The 26,204-nt window shown below is 46.4% G+C and overlaps 1 protein-coding gene across 1 annotated transcript in view; it reads left to right on the plus strand.

The window, feature by feature from the left end:
- The window catches only part of KCNIP1 (potassium voltage-gated channel interacting protein 1), a 1,655,018-nt gene that overhangs the window by 1,558,095 nt on the left and 70,719 nt on the right, over positions 1–26,204 (plus strand). Inside the window, exon 5 of the mRNA XM_086931430.1 lies at positions 13,328–13,398. Coding sequence (XP_086787556.1) covers positions 13,328–13,398 — 71 coding nt within the window. The remainder of the gene's footprint in view (positions 1–13,327; positions 13,399–26,204) is intronic.

A 26,204-nucleotide genomic window follows, 5' to 3' on the forward strand; every position in this document is an offset into this window, starting at 1 on the left:
TCCAATATTTGTATCTGGTGCCACCTTTGATGAAAGAGAAGTTTGCCATCTATCCTGTCAGCTGATGGTCCATTCAAGCACACCAAATTCCTCAATTGTGTCATGTGACCTAGGACAGGCTGCAGGCACCAAATAGCAAGGGCAGAAAAATGCCAACTTTCAAAAATTTAAATATTCAAAATCCTATCTCCAAAAACAGATTTTACTTTTAAGGAGGGCTTTAAATTACAATTCTTAAAGCATCAAACTCAGTCCTGTCTGACTGCTCGAAAATGAAAGTTATCACTTATTAAATGTAATAAAGTAACCCAATGTTATCCTATGGGAGAGGTAGGCCTTATAGAAGTGAAAAAAATGAATTTAGGAGTTTTTCACTACCAGGACATGTAAAACTTAAAGGTACAACTCCAACTATTTAAATACACTGCACCCTGCCCTCTGGGCCAACCCTAGAGGTGACATATGTATTAAACGGTTTGGCCTGGCAAAAGGTTTATTTTGCCAGGTCAAAATGGCAGCTTTACACCTGCACACTAAGGCTGCAATGGCAGATCTGACCCATCTTTTACAAGACTACTTAAGTAGATGCAACAATCAGTGCTGCAGGCCCATTAAAAGCATTTAATTTACAGGCCCTGGGTAAATCTAGTGGCACTTTACAAGGGACTTACAAGTAAATTAAATGTGGCACTTACATATACCCAAATCCTACCATGTTTAAGAGGTAGAGCACAAGCACTTTACATATGGTAGCAGTGGTAAAGTGTGCAGAGTACTAAAAGCCAACACAAATGAGTTCAGAAAACAGGACAGTGAAAGCAAAACGTTTGTGTGTGACTCTGTAGAAAGGACCAAGTTCAACAGTGTATATTAGCATTTTCCAAAGAAAAAAGGAGGAGGTGTACTGTTCTCCAATTTGCTTATTAGGAGTTCATTTGCAAATGTGGTTTCCCAAACCGGCTGAGGCAAACATATGTGCTCTACTTTAAATCAGAATCGGCCTGTGATTCTGTAAATGTAAATGTAAATGTAAATGTAAATGTGTGTGTCTTGTAAAGCGCACTGCTACCCGGAGGCGTCCTGGCGCTATAGACCGCTGGGGAACCCGTCATGGCTTTCCCTGTGAGATGTTCCCTCCTGGGTATCTCTAAGGTGAAACCAGGCATCCCCGGCGTTTGTGGGGGGCCGTTGTGGAGATGAGGCAAGCTAATGCCCAGAGTTGCCGAGTGTGATCCCTGGTTAGAGTAGGCACTGAGGCGAGAATTATCAAGTCCGCTGACCCTGGTTCACGACCCTGCCGCGTTGGGAATTGAACCCTGGTCCCGGGCCGTCCTCTGCTTCCAGGTCTGCCGCCTCTAACCAGTGAGCCACACCACTCCATTCTCATAAGACACTTAATGATTTTAATACTTCGGATATAGAGGGAAGAAAGTTTTTTGTACACCTTCACAACCTACTTTCCCTAATGACAAGGCTGGCACAGGCACAAATGTTCTTTACAGAGATGTCTATCCTAACATATTTCAGAACTGTTTCCCTGTTCTGAAGTCGTGCTCGTTAATGTTCTGCATCTTTATTTATTAATTTGTGTTGAAATGAATGTTTGCATGTGCATCTTACTCAGCAATGTGTGCAACTAAGTGATTGACTAAGTTATTTTGCGGAGAGCTGCACCAAAGTTATTTTCATCTTGAGATTGTAGGGGATTTTAAAACTTTTACGCAGTCCTCTAACCGTTTTACTGCTGTTTTTCTACGACTTCTATTCCTTAGTATTTAAAGTTAGCTTGAAAATGATTGAGACTCCAAAGCTGGCACTGAATGAAGCACATAACTGGGAACCATTTACAATATTTTGGTCTCTTTAACTGACAGCATGTAATATTTTTGGTCTAGAATCGCAATAGCCCCCTACTTCTGGTCCTTGTTCTCTTCTTGATCCTGGTCCTCTTCCTGGTGAACCAGGTCCCCCTAGTCCTGTTTCTCATGCGTCTGGTCCTCCGGATCTCATACCTCCGGTCCTCCGGATCTCATACCTCTCCGCCCTAGACCCTTTTTCCTCCTGGTCCTCTTGTCCCTGGTTTTAATAATCCTAGTCCTGATCCTCCTAGTGCTGATCCTACTGGCTATGGTCCTACCAACAATGGTTGTATTAGCTATGATTTCTCTAGAGTTGATCCAACTAGTCATGACTCTGTAATTCTTCTAGGTCTTGGTGGTTCTAGTCCACCAGGTAAAATTTCTGTTATTCCTGGTCCAGTTGCTGTTCCACCTGAAAACACTAGTATTCCTTGAGATTGTGGGCCTGGTAAACCAGGTTCCAATGCCCTCCTGATCCTCCACCTGGTCTTGGTCTTCCTTTTATTGGTCTTCCTGATCCTTCTGCTCTCTGTCCTCTTGCTTCTGGTCTTGAAACTCCATATGGTTGATCTTTACTCCTGGTACTCCTGCTTGCCTAGGTTTTTCATCCTGCAGATCCTGTCCATCCTGGTGATCCTAGTTCTTGTCCTCCTGGCCATGGTCTTCTGGACCCTGGTCCTGCTAGCACAGATCTTTCAGTTCTGGGTCTGCTAGAAATGGGGGTCTCTAGTTGGCAATGGTTTGCACCTTTGTCCAAATAGGGACCCTTGCTTTTAGTCAGGTAAAGGGGCATACACTCCTAAAATAATCCCTGTTCACCCCCTTGGTAGCTTGGCACAAGCAGAGGGGCTCATCTCAGAGGTATTGTGTAAAGCATTTGTGAACAAATACAGTAATACAGTGAAGACACTACAAATGGACACCAGTTTAGAAAAATAATTAATCTTTATCTAAACAAGACCAAACGGCAACAATACACAACACAGTATCAAAAATAAGGTTCTTAAATGATAGAAAAAGTTCAGTTCAATGCAAGTTGTAAATGCGACACTTTTCCAACAAAGTACCTTAGAAGTGTCACACAAAACAAACAAAAGGGTGGCAGGGAAGGCGATGCGTCAGTTCCTTGCTTCGGGTGAGGCAAGGCACCTGTTCCTTACTGCAGCACAGTCAAATTGATGCTTCTGTTCCTTACCGGAGAGGAAGGGGTTGCGTCTGTTTCTTACTGCGTTCCGGTTACGATGTGACAAGATGGCGCCTTGATGCGTGGCGACGATCCGGTGTGATGCAAAAAAATTTCGGCGCGATGCGACGATCCAGACAATCCGTGAACATTTGCAGGTGCACGGCAGGTGCTGCGATGAATTTCTCGGCGATGCGTCAGGACTCAGTGTGCATGCGGTGCACTTCTTCTCTGCGGCTCGGCAATGCGTTGGGACCAGGTGCGGATGCGGCATGCACCTTCTCCATGACTGGCCAATGCATCTGGAATCGGTACGGTTGCAACACGCTTCTTCCTTGAGGCAACAATCTTAAGCAAACAGTCTCTGGAGGTCCTAAACAGCAGCAGGCACCTCCTTGAAGGTTGGAATTCCCAGCAAGGGAATTCAGGGGAGCTGGGGGTAAAGTCTTTGTGTCCCTGATACTTCAGACAGGAGGCACACTCAATTTCAAGCCCTTGGGGATCTTCCTCAAGATGACAAAGCAAACAGCAAAGTCCTTTTTCTCCTTTCCTTGGCAACAAGTAACCACTGCAGGCCAACCCCAAGCAGCAAAAAGCACAGGGGCAGTAATCTTCCTTCAGCTTCTACAGTTCTTCTCCTTTGCAAAGTTTCCTCTTCATTTCCCAGAAGTGATCTAAAGTTTTGGGGTCTGGGTCCCCCTTTTTATACAAACAAATCCTTTGTCTCTGAAGGTGTTGGTACCCAGCCAAAACAAGTTCTGTCCTCACTGGTGCTGCTTACTGGCAGGAGGTGGAGACAGCATTGTTGAAAGCAGATCTGGCCCAGGCAGGTGAAAGGAAATCTCCTCCCCCTACTCTAAATTCAACCTAGGTCTCATTCAGCCCAGCCCTGACTCATCAGACTGCTGGAGCTGCAGCCCTCTCCCAGCTCCTATCACTCTCAAGCCAGACATGCAATACACAAACCTAGCAGAGGCACACTGGATGGTTAGGCAAGAAAATACCTACTTCCTAAAAGTGGTACTTTCAAACACAGAACGTTAAAATCACCCACACTAAAAGATGCCCTTTAATATTCTGAGTTCAGGCATACTAAACTTTATTTTCCTATCCTGTTCCCTGGGTCAGTTATGTTTATAAGATGTTATAATCAAACTGCCCATTCTGGCCTATGGGAACAGATAGCCTTGCAATAGTGAAAAAACAAAATTGGCAGTATTTCACTATCAGGACATGCTACACACATCAGGGCATGTCCTTCCTTTCGCATACAATGCACCCTGTTCACAGGGGTACCTTGGGCCTACTTTAGGGGTGACAAGCATGCAGAAAAGGGAAGGTTTAGGAACTGGCAAGGGTGCACACTTGCCAAGTCGACATGGCAGTCCCATACTGCACACAGGCTCTGCAATGGCAGGCCTGAGTCACATTTTACAAGCTGATTCTGTGGGTGGCACAATCAGTGCTGCAAACCCACCAGCAGCATCTGATTTACAGGCCGTGGGCACACATGGTGCACTGTACTAGGGACTGACAAGTAAATCAAATAACCAATCATGGTATCACTAATCCACAACAGCAATTTACAATAGGGAGCACTTGCACATTAGCCAAGTCTAACACGTCCTATCGTGGGAACCTGGCCCTCTTAGGCTCCTGTTCCTGTTTCTTCTAATGATTGTACTCTTCCTCCATCAATCAATCAATCATGTGTTTGTTAAGCATGACTGCTCACCCGTAAGGCTCTGAAGGCGCTTCCTAGTGTTCTTTGTCCTGGGGCTCCTAATGGTCTTGATCATTTTCAACAGGTTTTCCTCATAGCCCTTGTCCTGCCTCTTCTGCTTGTGCCCCTGATCAAAGTTAAAGAATTTCTTAAACTACGGAATTTATATTTTATTATAGGGATTCTAACTTATGCGCATATGAAGCAAGCAAACAGGAACTTCGTTTTACAGATATTATTTTGCGCCCAAAACTATAAATAAAGACTTAATTAGTGTGGAGTTGGCAGGCTACATGAATCATTTAAATGAATAAGTAATCTCTATTTAGTTACAGACTAAGAAACTGATTAAATAAATCAAACTCATTTGTAGGTTCAACTAGAAGAGATACTACAAAAGGCAGTGTTTTGTGGTGCCCATTTAAATGACAAAACAGACTCACAAATCATCATAAAAGTATGTTGTTTCAGTAGCACCCTGCTCAGCTCATACCACCTCAGCAGATCTTGTCTGTGACAGCCGTCCGAGTCTTTTTACCCAATATTTAGCCACAAGCGCATGCTAGCCCACTAGATACTGCTGACTACTGACTGTCACACAGCTGCTGTTGTGAATGGGTCTGAGCCTGCAACACTCAGCCTCATATCCTAGCAGAAGTTATAGAGAGAAAAGCCATGGTGACTCCCAGAGAGATCAGAGCTGGGAGAATGCAAGGGAGAATGCAAGGTGTAACCAAGAATATATGAACCATGGTCAAACGGGAGTGTGAGCTAGTACAAGTGAGTGGAGGTTGAAGCTAGACTGCCTAAAAGTAAAGAAGGCCCAGTGTTTCATTTATTTCTGGGTGTGAAAGGCATGGTTACTGGACAGAGTGAGTGTAAAGAGAAGCACAACAATATTTGTTTATCTGTACAGGATGGTGGAATCACAAGGTACAAGAAAGAGTAGATATGTGTATAACTTTTAGAAAATATGGGAGATTCAATATTCATGTTGCTATGGCAGAGCAAGTTTTCTTGAAATTTTCTCCCACTCCTAACTGTTGTTTCGCTGCCTTATTCCCCGGCCGTTGCCACATGCTGTCGGAATGCTTGGCGGGAGTGGAGAGAAGCTACGGGTTGCTGTCCTTTACAGAGCTGCTGGGCGGTCGTGGATCCCCATTCTGCAAAGAGGAGTCGAGTGTGACTCCAGGCCATTTGCTTTCATGACCGGTGCCTTCACTACTGGCTTCTGACTGGCACTCCATTTTGCTCCCTACGGCTGCTGTTGAGGCTCCTTGTTGTCCACTGGCAGATGAATGTTATACCTGGTATCCTTCGGGTGGTCTTCTTGCCTTTTCCCCTCCTGTTTGCTGAAATCCGTTTTGGTTGTCATTAGAACTCTGTGCACTTTTCCTCTGCTCGGCAGTGCCAAAGTGCATGTGCTCTCTCTTTTAAACATGGTAAAATTGGCCAATACCCACTTGACACGTTTAAACTACTTGTAAGCCCCTAGTAAAGTGTTACTGCAGGTACCCAGGACCATTAAATAAATGCTATTGGTGGACCTGCAGCTCTTATTGTGACACCCACTAACGTAGTTCTTTAACAACGCTGCCCTCTCGCCAATACTCGTCCTCGCAGGAGATCAATTCCTGCCGGGACTCGCTGTTGGCCGCCATCTTGGGTGAGGAGGGTGAGTAGGTGAGCGGTGCAGCACTCGGCCCCTCACGACCTCAGCCCTATAAAAACTATTGTGCTGTGGCCCCCAATTGATTGGATGTTCTGAGCCGGTCAGTGGGATCTGAGCCGGTCAGTGGGATCTTAGCCACTCGCCAGACTCGCGCTGTGCTCTGCGCCCTCCGCGCATTATTTTAAACATTTTAAAGTTTGTGTTTGTGTTTAACCTTTTTTGTTGTGCAGGCATTACCCCTACTGCGCGCTGGGCAGTACTACTCGCCGCATCTGTTGTCCGCTGCCCTCTCGCCAATACTCGTCCTCGCAGGAGATCAATTCCTGCCGGGACTCGCTGTTGGCCGCCATCTTGGGTGAGGAGGGTGAGTAGGTGAGCGGTGCAGCGCTCGGCCCCTCACGACCTCAGCCCTATAAAATGGCGCCCCTTTACAGGGAGCGCAGCGGACGGGCGCAGCGGGCACGCCGTCAGCGCGCCGAAGTCGTGCCTAAGTCCAGCACGTCTGCGCCCGTCCGCGGCCGGACGGGCCCAGGGGCCAGGGACGCTGCCACTGCAATCTCTTACACCTCCTATGCTCTCATGAGCTTACAACCCTTCCCTAGTCCTTTACCGCTCGCTATCTGGACTCGCATTTCCACACTTGGAATCGCAGGGAACACCCCCTCACATCTGGGGCCGGATTTGCTACCTATCTCACCCGCCCCTATTGAGTCACAGATTCGCTTATTATACTTAAACACCCGCTCTCTCGTCAGACATCAAACTGACGTCTTCCTCTTACTCATGGCCGAGAGGCCAGATGTTCTCTTACTATCTGAGACCTGGCTCACCGACGACTCCCTCCCTGACATCCTGGCGGCGTTACCGCCAGATTACTATCTGCTGAACACTAATCGCCCTGGGGGCCGCTCCGGGGGGGGGGGGGGGTGGCAGCGGTAATACGTAAGAATTTAAAGATCATTGCTACCGCTTCCATGACTCTCCCAGAAGTGGATAACCTGGTTCTCAGTCTTGGGACTGAGGTGGGCGCAGTCACTTTTATAATTCTCTACCGCCCCCCTCACCCTATGCCCTCCTTCCCTTCATCTTTTACTGAACAGCTTGTTAATCTCACTACCTCCTCCCCCCGCATCGCCATCTTTGGCGACTTTAACTACTGGTTCCAGCACAAGGATGCCGGACCCCATGCCACTGAACTATTCGAGGCCCTCTCGAGCTTGAACTTCACTCAATTAGTCAAATCTCCTACTCACAGTGGTGGTCATATCCTCGACCACATCTGGGTCCATGGTGTCAAATCCTCTTGCCCGCTGATCACACCTTGTGTGTGGTCTGACCACTCTCTGATCGAGACCACAATCTCTGTCGTCGGTCAGATTAGGATCCCCCCGCGGGAGGGCGGCACCGCCCGCAAGTGGAGGGCCGCTGACTCCTCTAAATTGTTGTCTCACCTGTCACAAACCCGCCCCCTCTTCCCCAACGATATCTGCACCAATGAGCTAGATGGTAACATCTCCGACTGGCTCACGTCAGCGAGCGATATCTTTGCCCCCTTAACTAAGTTCCCCCGATCTCGACACAGTAACTCTTATAAATGGTTTGACTCCCAACTTAAAACCTTACATCTGGAACTTCGCCAATTGGAGCGCAAGTGGAGGAGAGATTACTGCCCATCAAGCAGAGATATTTATGTGGCCGCTCGCAACAAATACAAAAAAGCTATTTCCGCGGCCAAAAAAGCCTATGCCTCCGAAAGAATTTTATCAGCCCCCTGCAAGTCGAAGGAGATCTTTAAAGTCCTCGACGAATTCACCTCTGACGCTAGGACGCTCCCGACTCAGGCCCCCACGCAGGATTCCTGTAATGCGCTTAGCACGTTCTTTTTACAGAAAATTGTTTTGATTAAGGATACTATCCCGGTCACCCTCCCTGGCACTGTTTCTGTCTCCCCCCCTCACAATGCTCTTTCCTTCACACAGTTCCCCCTCCTAGATCCTGCATCCCTGGCCACACTGGCCGTCTGCATCAAGTCTGGATCCCCGGACGACTGCTGCCCACCATCCATACTACGGGACATCTGCCTTACTTTACCTGACTGTATCCTCCCCCTGCTGAACTCTTCTCTCTCTTCTGGCACGGTGCCCAGCTCTTTCAAGGAGGCTGTCCTGGTGCCCCTATTGAAGAAGCCTGGAGCCGACCCCGCAGTCCTGGCGAACTATCGTCCTATCTCCCTCCTGCCCTTTTTCTCAAAAATCCTGGAAGCTCACGTCACCGCCTGTCTCTCACAGTTCATCGAGAGCTCCAACTTTCTCGAGGCCAACCAGGCCGGCTTTAGACCCGGCCACTCCACGGAGGCAGTGATCTTGGCCGTGTTGGATGCTCTGAGAGACGGCGCTGACAAGGGTACCCCCCAGGTCTTGGTACTCTTAGATCTGTCGCCCGCCTTCGACACGGTGGACCACAACATCCTTCTCCACCGTGTCGAGCAGGCCGGCATCCAGGGCCTGGCGCTGGCATGGGTCGAATCCTTCTTGACCGGGAGGTCTCAGACTCTCAGCTTGGGTACTTTTAGGGCACCTAGGGAGCGCTCGCTCTGCGGGGTCCCCCAGGGCTCCTCCTTATCTCCTCTCCTTTTCAATCTCTACCTTCGACCCCTTCTTTTCTCTCTGAGGCAGTGGGACGTCACCGTCTTCAACTACGCTGACGACCTGCAACTCATCTTTCCTCTCAACTCCTCTTCTGCTATCCCTAATTTCCAGGCGGCTATGTCCCATATCCTCCAGTGGATGTGCCAGAACCAACTTAAACTGAACCCCGGAAAGACGGAGCTCCTTCTCCCGGGCAAGAGCTCTATCCACTGGGGTCCGCACTACTGGCCGGCAGAGCTTGGCCCCCCCCTATCCCTGTGGCTTCGGTGAAAAGTCTTGGGGTCACTATTGACTCCGAGCTATCCCTCAAGTCCCAGATAGGGACGGTGGTCTCTTCCTGCATGTATCAGCTGCGCAGGATCAGGAAGGTGGCCTATCTTTTGACTCCCGAAGCCCTGCTTCACGTCATCATGGCTCTTGTCCTCTCCTGCTTGGATTTCTCGAACTCCATTTATCACGGCCTGCCTACATCTTCTCTCCTTAGACTTCAAATTGTTCAGAACCAAGCGGCGAGACTGGCCTTCGGGATCCCGAAATGGCAATCCGCCAAACCCCTCCTCACCAAATTGCATTGGCTCCCTGTCACTTCAAGGGCAGCCTTCAAGATCGGCTGCCTCACCTTCAAATCTTTAACCGGTCACTGCCCCGCCTTTCTGAAATCCCTCATCAGGCCCTACTGTCCCTCACGTAATCTTAGATCATCTCACCTCCATCTCCTGGCTGTCCCCTCCATCAAACTCTGCAGATCTGGAGGTCGGAGATTCGCACATTTGGCCCCTAAACTTTGGAACTCTTTCCCTCCCTCGGTCAAAACCTCCAACTCTCTCATCCAATTCCGTAAATCCCTAAAAACCTGGCTTTTCCCACAACCCAGCTAAACTCCTCTGTCCCCTCAGCATCAGATCAGCACCAGGAAACCCACAGTGACAGTGCGCTCTACAAGCACTCCTTAACATAACATAACATAGTCTTAGGCCTGTCATTGCAGCCTGTGTGCAGTTTTCAACTGCCAAAGCACACTGGCAAAATAAAGCTTTTGCTAGACCTAAACCTCCCTTTTAATACATATAAGTCTCCCCTATGATAGGCCCTAAACATCCCACTGGGCAGACTACATTGCATTTAAAGGATAGGACGTGGTTTTAAGTTTTACATGTCTTTGTAGTGAAAAACTCCTAAATTTGCTTTTCACTGCTGTGTCGCTTACCTCTCCCATTGAATAACATTGTGTTACAATATTACATTTAATAAGTGCTAACGTTTGGTTGAGAACAGGTCACAATATTATGTGTGGACTCAAACGAATGTAATTTAAAATCCTCCTTAATGGTAAAGTAGGATTTGAGATAACAATTTTGAAAATGAAAAGTTTCCATTTTCCTGCCCTAAACTTTCTGAGGCCTTTAAGGGGTTTCCAGCTGCCTGGGCATCGTAGCTGCTCCTCCATCAGGCATGCATATTGGGCCCAGACAGTGAACAAAAGGACCTAGGTGTAGTTTGGAGAGGGCCATCCTGCCACTTACATTTCAAAAGGCTGTTTCCAGCATGCTCACAAAGGAACTTGACACCAGCCTTTTGTTACCCTAGACCTCTTGGTGCCTGGGCAGGGCACAGAAGGTATGTTCCAGAACCAGATGTAGGGGTGGTCCAGATGTTTCCCCCACTTCACTTCAAAGGGTGGCACCAGGTATAAATATTGGACCTCCTGAGCCTCTCATCAGTGCACTCCTGGACCTTTGGACTTTCGAGAAGTCGGACTGCCTTTTTCCCCATAGAACTGCAATGCTGCTTGAGGCCTGCCTTGTTCTTCAGAGGACAGTCCTGCTGCTACCAGAGGACTGCCCTGCTGCTAGAGGCCTGCCTTGTTTCCCAGAGGACTGTGTTGTGGCTTGAGGCCTGCTTTGTTCTTCAGAGGCTTACCCTGCTCTCTGAGAAGAAAGACTGGACCTGGTCCCTTCATCCTAGCCTATCCTGAGTGACTCCAAGGGTCCGCTGGCTGACCTCCTGTTCTGAGGTACAGGGACACAGCAAGCGCCTGAGGTCTCCCTGAAAATGTCCAACTGGGCTGTTACAACTGGAGCTGCCTGTATCTGCAACTGGATCGGCATGATCCCCACTGTCCTCTGCTGCATTGAGTTCCTGCACCCCAGGTGGTGCCTCCCTAGGTTCTGGACCCGTGGCTGGCATCAGTTGAGCTCCTTCTGTGAAATCCTGCAGTTGTAAATTCTGCACACCGCAAATTTAGAAATTAACTTTTTCAGCAATACTCACCTGGTCCCTGTGTCCGGCCTACACCCTATCGCGGCCTACAAGAACATGTGGTTTTGTCCGGACTACACGACCAGATACCCAGAGTTACGAGTTTCTGCTTCATGGTGCTATTTTGACCTAAACCCTAAAATTAAATATCTCCTGTTCTACTAATTGGATTTTGTCATTTTTACCTCATTTCATATATTTAATATAAGCGCCAAGCTACCAGAGGGGTTGGCATAGGATAATTTAGTGACTTTGTAGTTCACCCTGATAAGGGTTGTGGTTGGTACTTGAGAAGGGTTTTAACCCTCCTTAATCAAAAGCCCAATTTCTGAAAATGAGGTAATAAAGAATTTCATGGAGCAAGAAGGAATTTTTAAATATCCAAAGAGACTGTTTTGGTGGTGATTGGGAGAAACAGAGGACAGTAGAAGAATAAAACAGCTTTCCTGGAGTAGGATTTCTCCACCAAATTACTCTTAATTACTCAAGCTGGCATCATTTTGCATCACAAGAGTAATGCGTAATTACTGAAATTACTCCGATTAATCCAGTTTAATAAAATGTTTTCACAGCCCTACTTATTTGTCCATGTTTGCCCACTTGGGGCCACCACCAGTGAGTCATTATTGCTGTGGAATGACTGATTTTGACATGTGGTTGTTGATTACTCTCTCACTGGTGGTCTCAGAAGTGCCCAGGAGTGCTTGTGTCCCCCAATCACTCATTAACCGTAGTGCCTCTTTATGTGTACTCAGCCTGTGCCCACACCACCATGTATTTTTTAGACTCGATTGGTAGCGAATGCTTCCATTGTGCCTGGTTCATTGTGTGTTGTGCAGACAGCAGGCATTTGCGATTCTGCAAGGCTCTTTCGTGATGAGTAGCCTTGCACGAAGGCAACTTCAGCTTCAACTTGAGATCCTGAGTGGTGTTTTTTGTTAAAAAGCCTTTATTCGTTCCTTCTTGAGGCTTTGATTATGAGGACGGAGAATATACAAATTTCTGATGTTGGAGATCATATTTGGATCTTAATTTTTCACAATAAAGGCAAGAAAACTGAAATCAGGAATGATAATGTCTGTAAAATCGTGCCAGAAGACAAAATCTAATCCTCTGCAGAATTAGGACGCTTCATGTAGGCACTTTGAAAGGCTTAGACCCAATTTCGGGTCAATTCCTAAAAACAGAGAAAAAAAACAGTTGCAGATACTAGAATCACAAATTCATTATATTACAAAAGTAAATACATTCCAGAATGCATAGAATCCTGTAATGAGAGCCTAAAACCCAAAAATAGAATTGCTGGTCAATGTTCCTTCGTAATCTGCGCCAGCTAAACCCGTCTATTGTAGAGTTTACCCTCCCCGACATTGATACACGGATACATTTACAGTGCATACGTTCTAAACCCCAGTCCGCTATGTGTAACACCTACCAAACTCCAAAAACCAGCTTTGAAATTGTGTTTAGTAGTACTCGTAATATAAAATCAATTTCAGTGTCCGAGCTTTCTGTAACTCCTGAACTTGATTTGCAGCTGTTTTGTGATAAATGAGGGAACTGATTATGATATTCGTTATCCCTTCTCTGCCTCAAAAGAAACCTTTCTTCTATGTTTACTCTGCTTGAAAAATCAACTCTGATTTGCAAAATGTGTTGCCTAAGGAGGAGAAGTAAGAGGAGGAGGACTGAGGCTCCGATAAGGGTCACAAAGAAATTAAAGCAAAGCATGGTCAGAATTCAGGCCCAGATGGCCATGTATTACAGCCAGCTTTACCCTTAATCAATGCTGTAAATCGTTGCAATGTTCATGCATCAGCCCTTATTCAGTGATATTGGTGTTAAGACGGACCACAGGTGGCATAAGAAAACTGAAGGAAAAGGGCTAAGAAAAGTGCTTCATAGTGGTACCTCTTTGTCTGAGTTAGTGTGTATGTTAAAAGCAGTCTTTCACAAAACCAGTTATGCATTTTTCTCTTTCAGATGCTAGCATGTATGCACATTACCTGTTCAATGCATTTGATACTGCACAGACTGGATCAGTCAAGTTTGAGGTAATTACATTGCAACTTATAATATTTGGATTGTTTCATTTTCGGAGTAATTTGTATGAAGTTTCATTCTGCTTATAAGTCAAATTCCAAGTTCATGCTTTCGTGTATTTAAATGGTGTATATGACTTTTTCAGAACTTTCAATAAAGCTTATTTTGAACTATAAGTCAAATTCATATATTTTGTGAGAAAGAATCCTTTTGTTATGTAAGGCTTCCATTCCTGACGTGGCAACAGTGGGGAAAAAGAATTCTAGCCTGCTCTGGGGAGGGGCGCATGATTTTGAGGGTCATACATAACGTGGGTAAAGACCTCTCCAGCTTGTTTGTTGTCTATTTGATGTCATTTAAACCAACTCGATGAAAAACATCCTTATTCACTACTATCCTTTATAGTTCTATATATTACTGCATGTTTAACAGCTCTACAGCGAAAGATAGTGGAGAGGATGTTAAGTGTACTTGCCTACATAAACTAGAATAACTCCCGCATGAGCACAGTTGCTGCTCTAAGAGCCACTGTCCACTATAATTCATACTGTAGAAAAGATGAAGCAGTTGAAAACTGAATACAGTAGGATCAATTTCTCTTCCCATGTAGTGTCTTTGCAATGCCCTCTTAATGACTTTCATTTAAGGTGTATGGCAGGACACAAGTCCTAACTAGCTTTTGCAATGTAATAGGTCTCGCATTTACAAGAGTTTGAGCTATTGGCATTGACAATGTCTTTTATTTATTTATGTGCTGTTTTTAAAACAGATAAATAACAGGCATTCTCATTTACAATTCCTATAGCTTAAACATTCTCAAATACGTGACCTATTGCACCGCAAATGAGTTCATGCTGTAAAAATAAAGAAATAAAAAAATCAGGCAGGATAAATCTCTTGAGAAAATATTGCTCGGAGGCTGTAATTAAAGCCTAACGAATAACAACACACATAACAGGAGGTGTCTCCTTGGGAGACTACGTAATTAAATAAGGTGGTACTAAGGAGGGACAGCTAAGCCTATTGACCAATGAACAGCCATAGTTTACAGTGGTAGAACAAAGCCAATGAAAAATATGGGTGGAGAGTAGGCGGAGCTTCAAGTCCCTACCAGAATACAGCCTGTTTTGCGGAGCAGTGCATGCGCTGCTGAGGCTCGACCTAAAAATCAGGTAATTATGAAGCATATGATGAAATACCTCGCTACTGAGGTAAATTCATACTAATGAAAAAAAACACAGCTTTAGAATCATGTTTCAGCAGTTTCCCTGGGTTACCTTCCTCCAACTACTAATTTTGAATTAAACTGTTTGCAAAATAAATCTAGCCACAAAGCTCCTCGTTTGAAACATGATTATCTCTCAAAGCATACTAACCGAACCGCAATTGTATATGTCAAAAAAGAGAAGTAGGCCTTCAAAGGAATGGGGGCTCTGTGAATGAATGGGGCTTCTTGCACCACGCCTCTTAATGGAATATATGGATTAAATGTATAAGCTTCCCCGGGACAGCTGTGCCCTTTTTAATTGTTTAGAATGCGCTGCACGTTTCAACCACATGCCCCCTTGAATCTTAAGAACTTTGTAAAGTGTTTAGAAAACGTGTTGTTTATGAAACACCTTAAATACGTGTAATGTAAACATTTTCCTTTTGAAAATATGTTGTCCATACTTAATTACTATTTATGGGATATGCCGCTTAACAATTAATGCACAAGTGTATGCACAGTCTGTAAGGTACATAACAGCTCACCAAACAAGAAGAGGCAACCAAGTGGCCATTGTGCATTACCAGTGTGCAAGAGGAAAAAAAAGCATTGCGTGATAAAAAGCAGCCTTACATGTCTGTGGCCTCCCAGACTGGCAGTGTCCGATTTTGGAGCGCTGTCACTCTCTTCCTTGTTTTACACGAGTGCTGCAAGTGAAGGGGGGAGGAAGAGGGGTCGTAGGGGATGTAGCATCCTGCTACAATAAATACAGACACTTCTTATTGTATAACTCAGAGCTTTATTCACTGCTTCTTGCTCCTGCCCTGTCCCTACTCTAACTAACCCCTTCCTGTCCTGTCCCCACCTCTTCCCCTCTGCCCACCTAACTCCGCCCACCCAGCTACTGGACTGCTAACTTCTTTACATCTCCCCTTTTCTTATTAAAGCAACAAATGAAATAGAGATTAGTCCATCTCTTCGATCAGTCTCTTGGGAGGCTGCACATGACGTCTGGGTCTCGTTGGAGTGGGCCCAGTGCCCTCTTCCGGTAGTCCTTCTGCTGAGGAATGTCCGGTGTTTGGTGAGACAGACTCAGGATTGATTGTCCCGGCCCTCAGGCGTAGGGGTTAAAGTGGTACTTTCATGATCTTCGGGAGAACACTTCTTGAAGTGAGAAGCGTTGCGGGTGACTCGCCGGGTTTCTGATTCCGCAGTCACCATGGTGCCCTTTTGTTGGATAACTGTTAGAGGCTCATCCTTGAAGCGGCAGTCAGCCTTTTGGCGTTGTTCCTGCTTGACAAAGACTCTGTCTCCTTCCTTCGGAGAGGGTGACCGGGCTCTCCGCTTGCGGTCAGCATACTCTTTCATTTTGTCTTTGTGAAGCCGATCCGTCACTGCCATTTCTCGATGTTGTTGGTCCGAGAGGGGCATCCTCAGTGCTCCGTCCCATATTGGGATCCGATTCCTCATTGTCCTCCCGAGCATGAGAGTGGCAGGGCACTGGCCCGTTGTGGAGTGTGGAGTGGTTCTGTAGGCGCTAAGGACCTCGTTCAACGCTGACCTCAGATCTTTCTTCTCGGCAGTGGCTTGCTGGAAAGTTCTCTTAATGGTGGACATGAATCTCTCTACAGTGCTGTTGGCTTGTGGCCAGAGGGGCGTGACTTTGCGGTGTTGAAAGTCCATTCGCTTCGCGAAATCGCTGAATTCATGACTGTTGAATGGGGGTCCGTTGTCCGTCTTGATGACCTTGGGGACGCCCCATGTCGCCAAGACTTCTTCAAGTACCTTGAGGGTGCAGGCGGCACTGGTGGATGATATGAACTAAGCCACTGGGAATCTAGAGTATTCGTCCATGATGATGACCACGTATTTCCCTGATTGCAGGGGCCCATAAAAGTCCATGGCAACTTCCTGCCACACCCCATCAGGCAATGGGGTCATTCGTAGAGGTGCGGGTAGACTGCTGTGGCTGGTCAGTTGACAGAGGTGGCAATCTTTCAATGTGTCTTCAACCATCTGGTCGAGGGCCGGAAACCAGACACGCTCTCTCAGTGCTCTTTTGGTGGACACGACTCCTCGATGGCCTTCGTGAGCGAGGTCGATTACTCCTTGCCTCAGTGTCGCAGGAATGACTAGTCTGTGATCTCTCAGAAGGATGCCATCAGTAGTTACAGAGAGTTCATCGGAGACATGTCGGAAGGCCTGGAGTTCCTTCTTGACGGCAGGGTCTTCCTCTTCCTCCTGCGGGTGGTATCTCCACCGGTTGGATTGTATACGCTTCAGTACTATTTGTAAGATGTTGTCTTGATTGGTCGCTTCCCGAATGGTGTGCATGGGGATAGCGGGTGGACGGGCATGACCAGTCACGAAGTGGATGTACTCCTCCGCGATGGAAGGCTCAGTCTCTGAGGATTCTCGGGGGTGGCGGGACATGTAGTCGGCTGGATTCTCCGCCTTCCCCGGTTTGTGGACAATTGTGAAAGTGTATTCTTGTAGCCGTAAACCCCATCTTTCGATCCTGGGGGGCATCTTGCATTTGGGGTTCCCGTAGATCGTGACGAGTGCCTGGTGATCGGTTATGAGCGTGAAATGTTTCCCGTATACAAAGATGTGGAAGTGCTCACACGCCCACACAACGGCCAGGCTCTCTTTCTCCGGTTGGGAGTATTTTTTTTCCGGGTCGGTTAGGCTCCGACTGGCGTAGGTGATGATCCGCCTCTGATCCGACTCATTGTCGTATTGTGTCAGGATGGCTCCCAAACCCACGGGGCTTGCGTCCACGGTGATTTCCGTTTTCCTCCTGGGGTTGAAATAGGAGTGGCAATCGGCCGATTCCACGGCGTGTTTGATGTCCTTGAAAGCACGCTCACACTCCGGGGTCCATACAAATGGCTGGCCAGCTTTCGTGAGGAGCCTCAGTGGGTGACTTACTGTGGCGTAATCACGAATGTAACGGGCGCATTAACTCGCCATTCCGAGGAAGGAGCGTAGGTCCTTGACGTCAGCCGGACTCTTGGTGTTATTGAGCGTGGCGATCTTGTCAGGGTCCGGTTTCATGCCACTCAACGAGAAGATGTGACCGAAGAATTTCAAGGTGGATTGATGAAATTCACATTTTCCTCTGTTGAGGGTAAGGTTGGCTTCCATCAGGGCGTGGCAGACGCGATCAAGGGCGATGTCGTGCTCTCGCGTGTCAGATCCGTAGACTAAGATATCATCGCTGTAATTGAGGGCGTTAGGTATGTGTTGGATGACAAGTTGTATGGCCTCCTGGAAGATTTCAGCAGCCGACGAGACGCCAAAACTGAGCCGTTTGTAACGGAATAGACCAAGGTGCGTGGCGAATGTCGTGATGGAGCGAGAACTGTCATCCAGTTCGAGCTGATGGTAGCCCTTGTTCAAGTCCAGTTTAGAAAACACTTTTGCCCCATTGAGCGCTGTGATCATGTCGCTCAAGTGTGGGCCGGGGTGTCTCTCCCTTTCAATGGCCGTGTTCGGCAGGCGCATGTCCACACAGAGTCGGACCTTTTTGGGGGTCCCTTTCTTGGGGACGATGACCACCGGGGACACCCAGGGAGTGGGGCCCTCAGTGCGCTCAATGATGTCAGCGTCCAAGAGTTCCTGCAGTTCGTTTTCAACCGCCGATTGTAAGTGAAAGGGCACCCGTCGCGGATGCTGGGCCACCGGTTTGATTTGCTCATTTATGTGCAGATGGATTTGCCGGCCCTTCAATTTTCCCAAGCCTTGAAATAGTGATGGAAATTTCTCAGCACAGTCCGAGCTGTCATTCATGTTAAAGAGGACATGCACCAATCAAAGGCGTTCAGCGGTGGGAAGGCTCAGTAGACAGTCGGCATCAGGCCCTTTAATGACGTGGATGACCGCTGGGATGGAGATGTCGCCGTACGTAAGGGTGGTGTCAAATTTGCCCATACATGGGAGCGGTTTCCTCGACATCCAGGTGTATACACGGACAGGCGCGAAACGCAAGCGAGGTTTTGGGTCCATGCGTTCATGTTCTGCAACCGAGATGTAGTTGAGCGACGCTCCGCTGTCCATCACGAATTTGGCAGGGTGGTTACCCACTTTGATGTTGAGACGTGGGTATCGTTTGAGCTGATCATTATCAGCAATGTTGACGTATTCAATGGTGTATGAAGACCGCTTGGACGAGGACGATCTTGATTCCCTTGACGGAGAACGACGGTCCCATCTGGAGCGTCGAGAGTCTTGGCTGGAATGTGATGACGCGGGAGATCTAGTGGGCTCTCCTTGAACCGCTCTGATCTGGTGACGTTTGGTCTCCGATCTCGAGGGCCTCTGCGGGCCATCGCGTCTGTCATTATCACTACGTCTTTCTCTGTGGTAGTCCCCACACATGGCTTCAAAGTGGTTGGACCGTCCACATTTTCTGCATCGTTGGCCCATGGCAGGTCAGGAGTCGATGTGAGGGTAGTCATATCTGCACCTGAAGCACCGCCTCGTGCGTTCGGGTCGTCGATCCCTCCTCTCAGGTTCCTTCCTCCGGTAGTCCGGGCGTCGTCTGGGCGAGAATCTAGAGCGTCGTGATCTGTCTCGCTGGGTTCGTCTTCCGCTGTCACGCCGTTCCTGTCTTCCATGACGTCGTTCCGTGATACGGTTGGCGTGTTCGTGACTGGTACTAGGTCCGGTTTCAATGTCCGCCGCGTTTTCTTCAGCTTGGTCGTACAACCGGGAGTTCTCTTCGATTTCTTCTAGTTCTTGCGGTTTTCTTAGCAATCTTCGCCTCAGAGATTCCGAGTGACACCCAGTGATTATTTGGGATTTAATGGCTGCATCAGGCGAGAAGTTTGTAAAATCACAGTATTTCGATTGTCGTCGCAGTCGATGTATGAATGAGCTCAGTGGTTCTTCTTTCCATTGGCGCTGCTGGTGGAACTTGTGTCGTTCGTAATCGACATTTCTCTTGTGCAGGAAACGTTTGTTTAGCACATCTTTTACTTTGACGTAGGTGTCGGCTTCTGTATTTGGGATCTCTCGCACAATTTTACTTATCTCACGCCCCCCTAGGTTGCGGAGGGCTATTATCTTTTCATTGTCTGGCTCTATTTTGGACCCTTCAATGTAGTCCTCAAAGTCCTCTAGCCATTCTTGCCATTTTTGGCCCATGCTGCTTCCGATTGTTACTGTTAGTGGCTCAGGTGCTCGTAGATGCGTTCCTCCTTTGACTTCAGTTCGCGCTGGAGGGTTAGACATCTTGACGGTGGGTTTTCAGTGCTTGTTTCTGGCCTTTATTTCTGCTACCAGTGTTCGTTTGCCAAGAATTGTTGTTGTCAGTCACCAATGTTTGTTTGTTTCCAGTTACCAATGCTTGTTTCTTTCTGCTGCCAGTGCTTGTTCACTTTGCTCAATGCCAGTCTTCAAAATGGCCGCCTATAGTTTGCACAGGGAGGATGTCCCAGAAGTCGCCTGACTCAAAGATGGCCGCCGTGGATGTCTACAGGCACTACTTTCTCTCTCAGCATTCAGCTCCTCTCTTCACTCGGGACTCACCGGCCGTCGTCTCTAGGAGCAGTATCTTCCTAATTCGGCTCCCTCAGGTCGCCACTGCGGTCAGGTGAGGTTGGGGTGGGCTCCCGCCTTCCCTTGCAGAGTCCTCGGCGGCGACAGGCCAATGCTCACGCATCCAGCGTGAGATTCTCCGACATCGGAGTTCAGGCTCCGATTATTTCGCGCTTAGCAGCGCACAACAGCAGGCCTTCGTGGGGCGATCGACCCCAGGGGTTACTCGTCTTTTGGCTACCACAATCACCAGGTCGGGTTGGGGTGGGCTCCCAACTCGATTCTTGAATTTCCCGCTCTTCGGTGCCGACAGCGTGCCAAAGCTCACGCATCAGGCGGGACTCGCGTTTTCAGCGCGAAAACTTCTCCTTTCTCGAGCGTTTCACCGCTCGTGGTAGCGGCTCCCTCTGGGCTCCCACAGTCACGGGAGGGGCAGGGTCACCTACTATGAGTCTCTCTTGGTTGGCAGCAGTACACGGCAGCAGGCTCTTCTTGTCCAGCGCTGCAAGGGGACAGGGCTCTCTCACTCGATCCTGTGGGCTGCAGTCCTGCTCATCCCACCCTCGTCGCCAGTTGTAGCATCCTGCTACAATAAATACAGACACTTCTTATTGTATAACTCAGAGCTTTATTCACTGCTTCTTGCTCCTGCCCTGTCCCTACTCTAACTAACCCCTTCCTGTCCTGTCCCCACCTCTTCCCCTCTGCCCACCTAACTCCGCCCACCCAGCTACTGGACTGCTAACTTCTTTACAGGGGAGAGGGCTGAAGCAAGTAGATGCACCCAAAAGGCCACTGTGGCGAGCCATGCATTTTGTAAATATTTTGCTGGGCCACTATTAGTAAAACAAGCAGCAGGTCAGCCAATCAGTTTACCTAAAATTATATAAGCAGCAGGTCAGCGTCTCCGATCGTTCCGATATTACGATTGAATCAGTAGCGAGAAGCTGGATAAAGTGAATAGGTGTGACTGCGTTTTGAGCTGCACAGCCAGACACACAACAACAGAGTGATTTATTTTTTTCCAAAAAGGGTGGGCACGGCAGAGTCCCAGCAGAGCGAGGAAGAGCGGAGAGCAAGGAAGCGACAGAGAGCCTGCAGCGCTATATTTGCAAGTTTTCTTTAACCCCTTGGCCATGGTGGTAATTCTGCCATGGCGCTCGGAGGGAGGGTGGGCCGCGCAGCGCCACCATGCTCGTGACGGAACTACTCCATCACGAGCCCTGGGCGCGCAGTGCTTGTGTCGGAGTGGTTCCGTCACGGCCGCGCCCGCTCAATAAAATGGCCGCGCAGGCACGGAATTGAAGCCACGTAGGTCGAGCGGCCACGCCGTGACGGTTCAGTCATGAGCACAGAAGGGGTTAACATCTTAAATAAACAAGAGAGTATAACAAAAAGGTAGTTGATAGCTTCAGATGTGACTATAACACTAGCAATAGCAATGTCCAATCATCAAGATTGGCCTGACTTGGTATGAAAAACTTTGCCAAAGTATATAAACAAGTCTGAGGACTATTCCCATAAGATACGGTAGTCAAGCATATAGTTCTCACCATCCTCACACTGAAACATGCAATAGCCTAATTAATGAAAGCGAACCATTACATTTCAATTCCTCGACCGCAATCTTCCGATAACGCTCCTCCTGCTGTGGTGCCTTGAAAATGGCTGCCATTCACAGGGTCACACTGTGTGACCTGCACAATGACGTCGGGCCACAGAGTAGGGGACTAAGTTATGCTGGGAGCACACATCCATGCAGGAGAGGTGCCATGCGATGGCGTGGGGTAGCACAAACCTGAGTGACGTAACTGTAGTAATGAACAGTAGACCCCAGGGGTGGGCTCTCATGCATGTCTTCTCCTTCTTTAGCACTGCACTCACCCTCTCAGAAAGCTGAGATCTTGTCCCCAGGACGTGGGAATCCGGGATTTGGTATAAGTGACGCTTTAACGAGAGAAAGCGGCTACCCGATACAGCAAAACAGCAGTTTAGAATGGATATGAGCTGCAGAGTTGGCTAGGTTCCAGGGTTACCCTCTTGTTGCCTCTTTGTAGAGAAGACACAAACAGGTAAGTCACCTCACGCATTGTTTTGGACTACCCCGGCATTGCAGCTACATCGCAGTGGGTCCTCGGAACAAATGCCACAAAAGTAACGTAACAATAGAACAAGATCTGGAGATCGAGAAAGCAACAGAGATCATGTAGCACCATATTTGCAAGCTTTCTATAAGCAGCTCTATATTTAAAAAGCTTTGTATAACTTTACTGAAGAAGTCCCCAAAGGAATAAATAAACCGCTAATACATAGTGGAACTGTAATTGGCTGGTGATCACGAGTACCACATGGATATGATGTACCAGGAGTGCCGACCAATAAGGATGCACCAAAGAAGACCGACAAAGACACAAATCAATGGTAAGCAGCAGGTAGAATTTCCGTCTGTAGATAGATCACTGCAGGTCTTGCAGGCAGCACATGCGCTCTGATACTCGACCTAAAAAACCAAGTTGGGGGCTAACCAAGTTAGGCAGTATGCAGGTGACATCATGGCACGTGGCATCGCAGCACCTGACATCACAAAGCGTGACATTGCAAGTGGCTTCACAAGAAGTGCACATCACAACCCATGACATCACACAAAGAGAAAGCAGATCTTAAAACCTCACAAATGTTTAGCAGTTCTAACATGGGTACATTTAAGTGTATTACAATTTTAACAAACGGGATTTTGGGTCTGAGTTGTGCCAAAAAGTGACACACCCCCGATGCAAAATCTGGGTCTCAACTTACACATTTATTATTTAAACCTCTGTCATTAAGAATTTGGCAACCGCCTTAATACATCATTGTGTGCCAAGTAAATTTAAATCTCAGGAAGTAATAATGGTGGTAAGATAACTCTGGAGGTTAAAGCCCTTGCTAGAGAGATCTGTGTTTTGTTGTGTCCCACTTTTGAAACAAAGTAGCATAGAGGGCTGATATGTCTCCTGCAAAGCATATCACGTGACAAACAGATGACAGTTTTTTATATATTACGTCAATGGATGAGGTAGTGCTTTTAACACAGAGATCCTTTTGTTATTTGCAGTTCATACATTGTAATCTTTCCAACATATCACAGTGAGCTATGACTAAAATGTCACTCCTACACCTTGTAACCCTCACTGTCTTATGTAACACATCCTGCACTTTGATTTACACATATATGATGTATTGTCTGATGTCTGATGCATATGTTTTATATACAAGAACTGAACAAAGACAAAAGCATGCCTCCTTTAAGTACCTGTGAAGTAATAACAAGCTGTGAGCCTTTGTTTTCCCTTCATTGTATGTGCAGATAGGTGTGAGGCTCCAAATAGCTCTCAGCCAGGCATCAAAAGGAGGCCCTATGGCCCGTTAAGTTCTTTATTTTGGACTCAGCGTGAATTAATAATAACAAAGCCCCTTCACTAGCATGTTGTTGCTCCTAATGAAAGCAGGCAACATCAGTGTCTGAAAATTACACTGAGAGGAGTTCAGCATATTTCTGCGAGGCCTAACTTCTTGGCAGGGGAGATAGCGTCCACCTTGTGAAAAGACTGGGTAGATGCCGTCTACCCGAGTGTGCTCCCGACATGTATCCTGAATATGGTTCATAGGAGAACTTACTGGCTATATATCATGAAACAGGACAGATTTTGGAACCAATTCTAAGTTTGCAACCTTAAATTAACATTGAGGTGAACGTGCAAGTCGGAAGGTACAATAATCTTCATATAGTACTTTCCCGTTTTGGATTTTTGCAAACCCTCTTCGCAGAGTTTTAAAACCAATATCCATCTGATTCAGCCTGGAAAGTTTATTTGCCAGCAATTATTTTGTTGAGTTCTTCACCCTTTAATTAGTTATTTACAGCTCTCCTCTGAGACACTGCATGACATTGGAACATGCACGGTATTGGGCATGGTCTCGATAAATATTGTGTTTGAGAACTGGCCCTGTCATAATGAATTGTTATTGTACATGAAAGAATGCAACTCCTTGATAAACTAGATTGTATTAATTTATTATAATGTCCATGAGCTCACAGCACGTTTGTCAGGTGCCAAGATGTTTTAGGCAGTTGACGAAACTTTGAACAATAATTACAGATAACTGACAATGTTTTTTAGTGTATTGGGGCCTTTTAATCACATTCACACTTTTGATTTATGTCAGTACACTCTGAAAATTCCTATTTTTGTCATAGTTTATACAACAGTACATGCATGCTAATGAAATTGGCGTGCTGAAACAACAAGTGCATTATATATATGATGTGAAGGGAAAACATTGTGTCAAAACATTTACTCTTGCATATTTCTACCCAAAGATTAGGTAGGGCTGCTACCAAGGGAGTAGCCTGAAAATAAAACTTGGGCAAAAAAACTTTACATTTTCTAGGCATTCTTTGTGGAGTGCTCAAAAAAGCATGGTCTTTTTGCTGAGGCTGACTTTCCACAAGGATTTTGGGGTTTTCCCTCAGAGAAACTAATGACGCCTCTAACTTAATACCATCATAAAAATCAAAATGGTGCTTCTAATTATTTTGCCCAGATCACACTGAGGGGCAAATTTACTAACATTTCACACAACCCAGCAACGTTTGCTCTCCTGCGTTGCATGAAAGGGAGAGAGCAGAACTGTGGCACATTTACAAATATATGGCACGGTTCTGCTCTCTCCTAGTGCTAGCGCACTTGTAGCTGCTTAGCACCAATACAGGCACCCTTGCATTATGTTGCAAGGGTGACTGCATTGTGATCAAGTTAATGTTTGTCCTCAAAAACTATACTCCAAGGCTATGTGTGCTGCAGAATGCTACACACTTACAAAGAGGAAAAAAGCTAGGTGAAATTGATATTTCTTCTTGTTATGCTAGCCTCGGGTAGGTACATATTGTTGGTGCAAGCCCATGTTAAATTCTTTGTAAATATGACTTTATATTAAAATACATGAGTGGATGCACAGAACTACTCATGCTTCACCCATTAACCACCTACATGATGCAAGGCAAGGAACCTTGTGTTACTTTTTATTTTTTACAAAGCCACTCAAAGACATTCAAATTGGGATTATGAAGAGGAAGGAGTCAAACCTAGACTCCAGGCTCTCAACCTATCTCTCTATTTCTAGAATATGTAACAGTTCTTTCAGCACCTTCAGACATATGGTTTAATTTTGCTCTGTATGGATATGAAGATATAAATGAGTAGGCATTGCTGGGGCATGGGTTTCTGCTTGTCACTTACTCATCACCATGAATCCCGAGTACAGGTCAATGGATCTTATTTGTCAGATGCAACGTAAAAGTTATATCTTATTAAAAAATCATTATCAATTATCATTATTTTAGTTCAGTCAATAAAGAGAGTTAAGTTGAGTTAAAGGGTTTTATTTTCAAATATTTTTGTTATTCATTCGTTTATTTAAGTATTTTCCTCCAAGTTTCCTCATTAAAGGTTAAGACAATCGTGCAATCAATTTTTAGTAACAAGGTAAGTCTCCACATTAAATCAGAATAAATCATTCATTTAATAAATGTAACAAGCTTGTTCCATAAAGAAACCTCCCTATTCTAAGCTAAGTCAAAATAAATGATAGAAGGATTAAAGGTGTCAGTTCAGATACCCATCAAGGGTTCTGATCAGAGAATCGAGCATACGCTGGAAAGTATTCTCTGTTCAAATAATAGAAGATTATGAAATAACTGAGACTTCACATGAAGAGATCCAGAAAATTCACTACAGAGTTAACAAGAGGGACATACACTAACTGATGCAAATCAGGAGACCTCTAGAAAGAGTTTGCCTAACTAGTCATCATCATCAATCTTCTTTATTCATGTTTAAGAGATAAAATCATAAAAGTCAAGCACAATACAATACATTTAATAAAAATATGAATCAGATAAAATTCAATTAGATTGACTTCAATATGCCAGAAAGATAATGAGATAAAAGAATAGCACACTGTGGGAGTGCTTAAGAACTGCAGAGACAATAATGCAAGTCTCACTTGGTTAAAATTAATGGTATTCAA

The sequence above is a fragment of the Lissotriton vulgaris genome, chromosome 7 (genome assembly GCF_964263255.1).
Source record: "Lissotriton vulgaris chromosome 7, aLisVul1.2, whole genome shotgun sequence".
NCBI lineage: Eukaryota > Metazoa > Chordata > Amphibia > Caudata > Salamandridae > Lissotriton > Lissotriton vulgaris.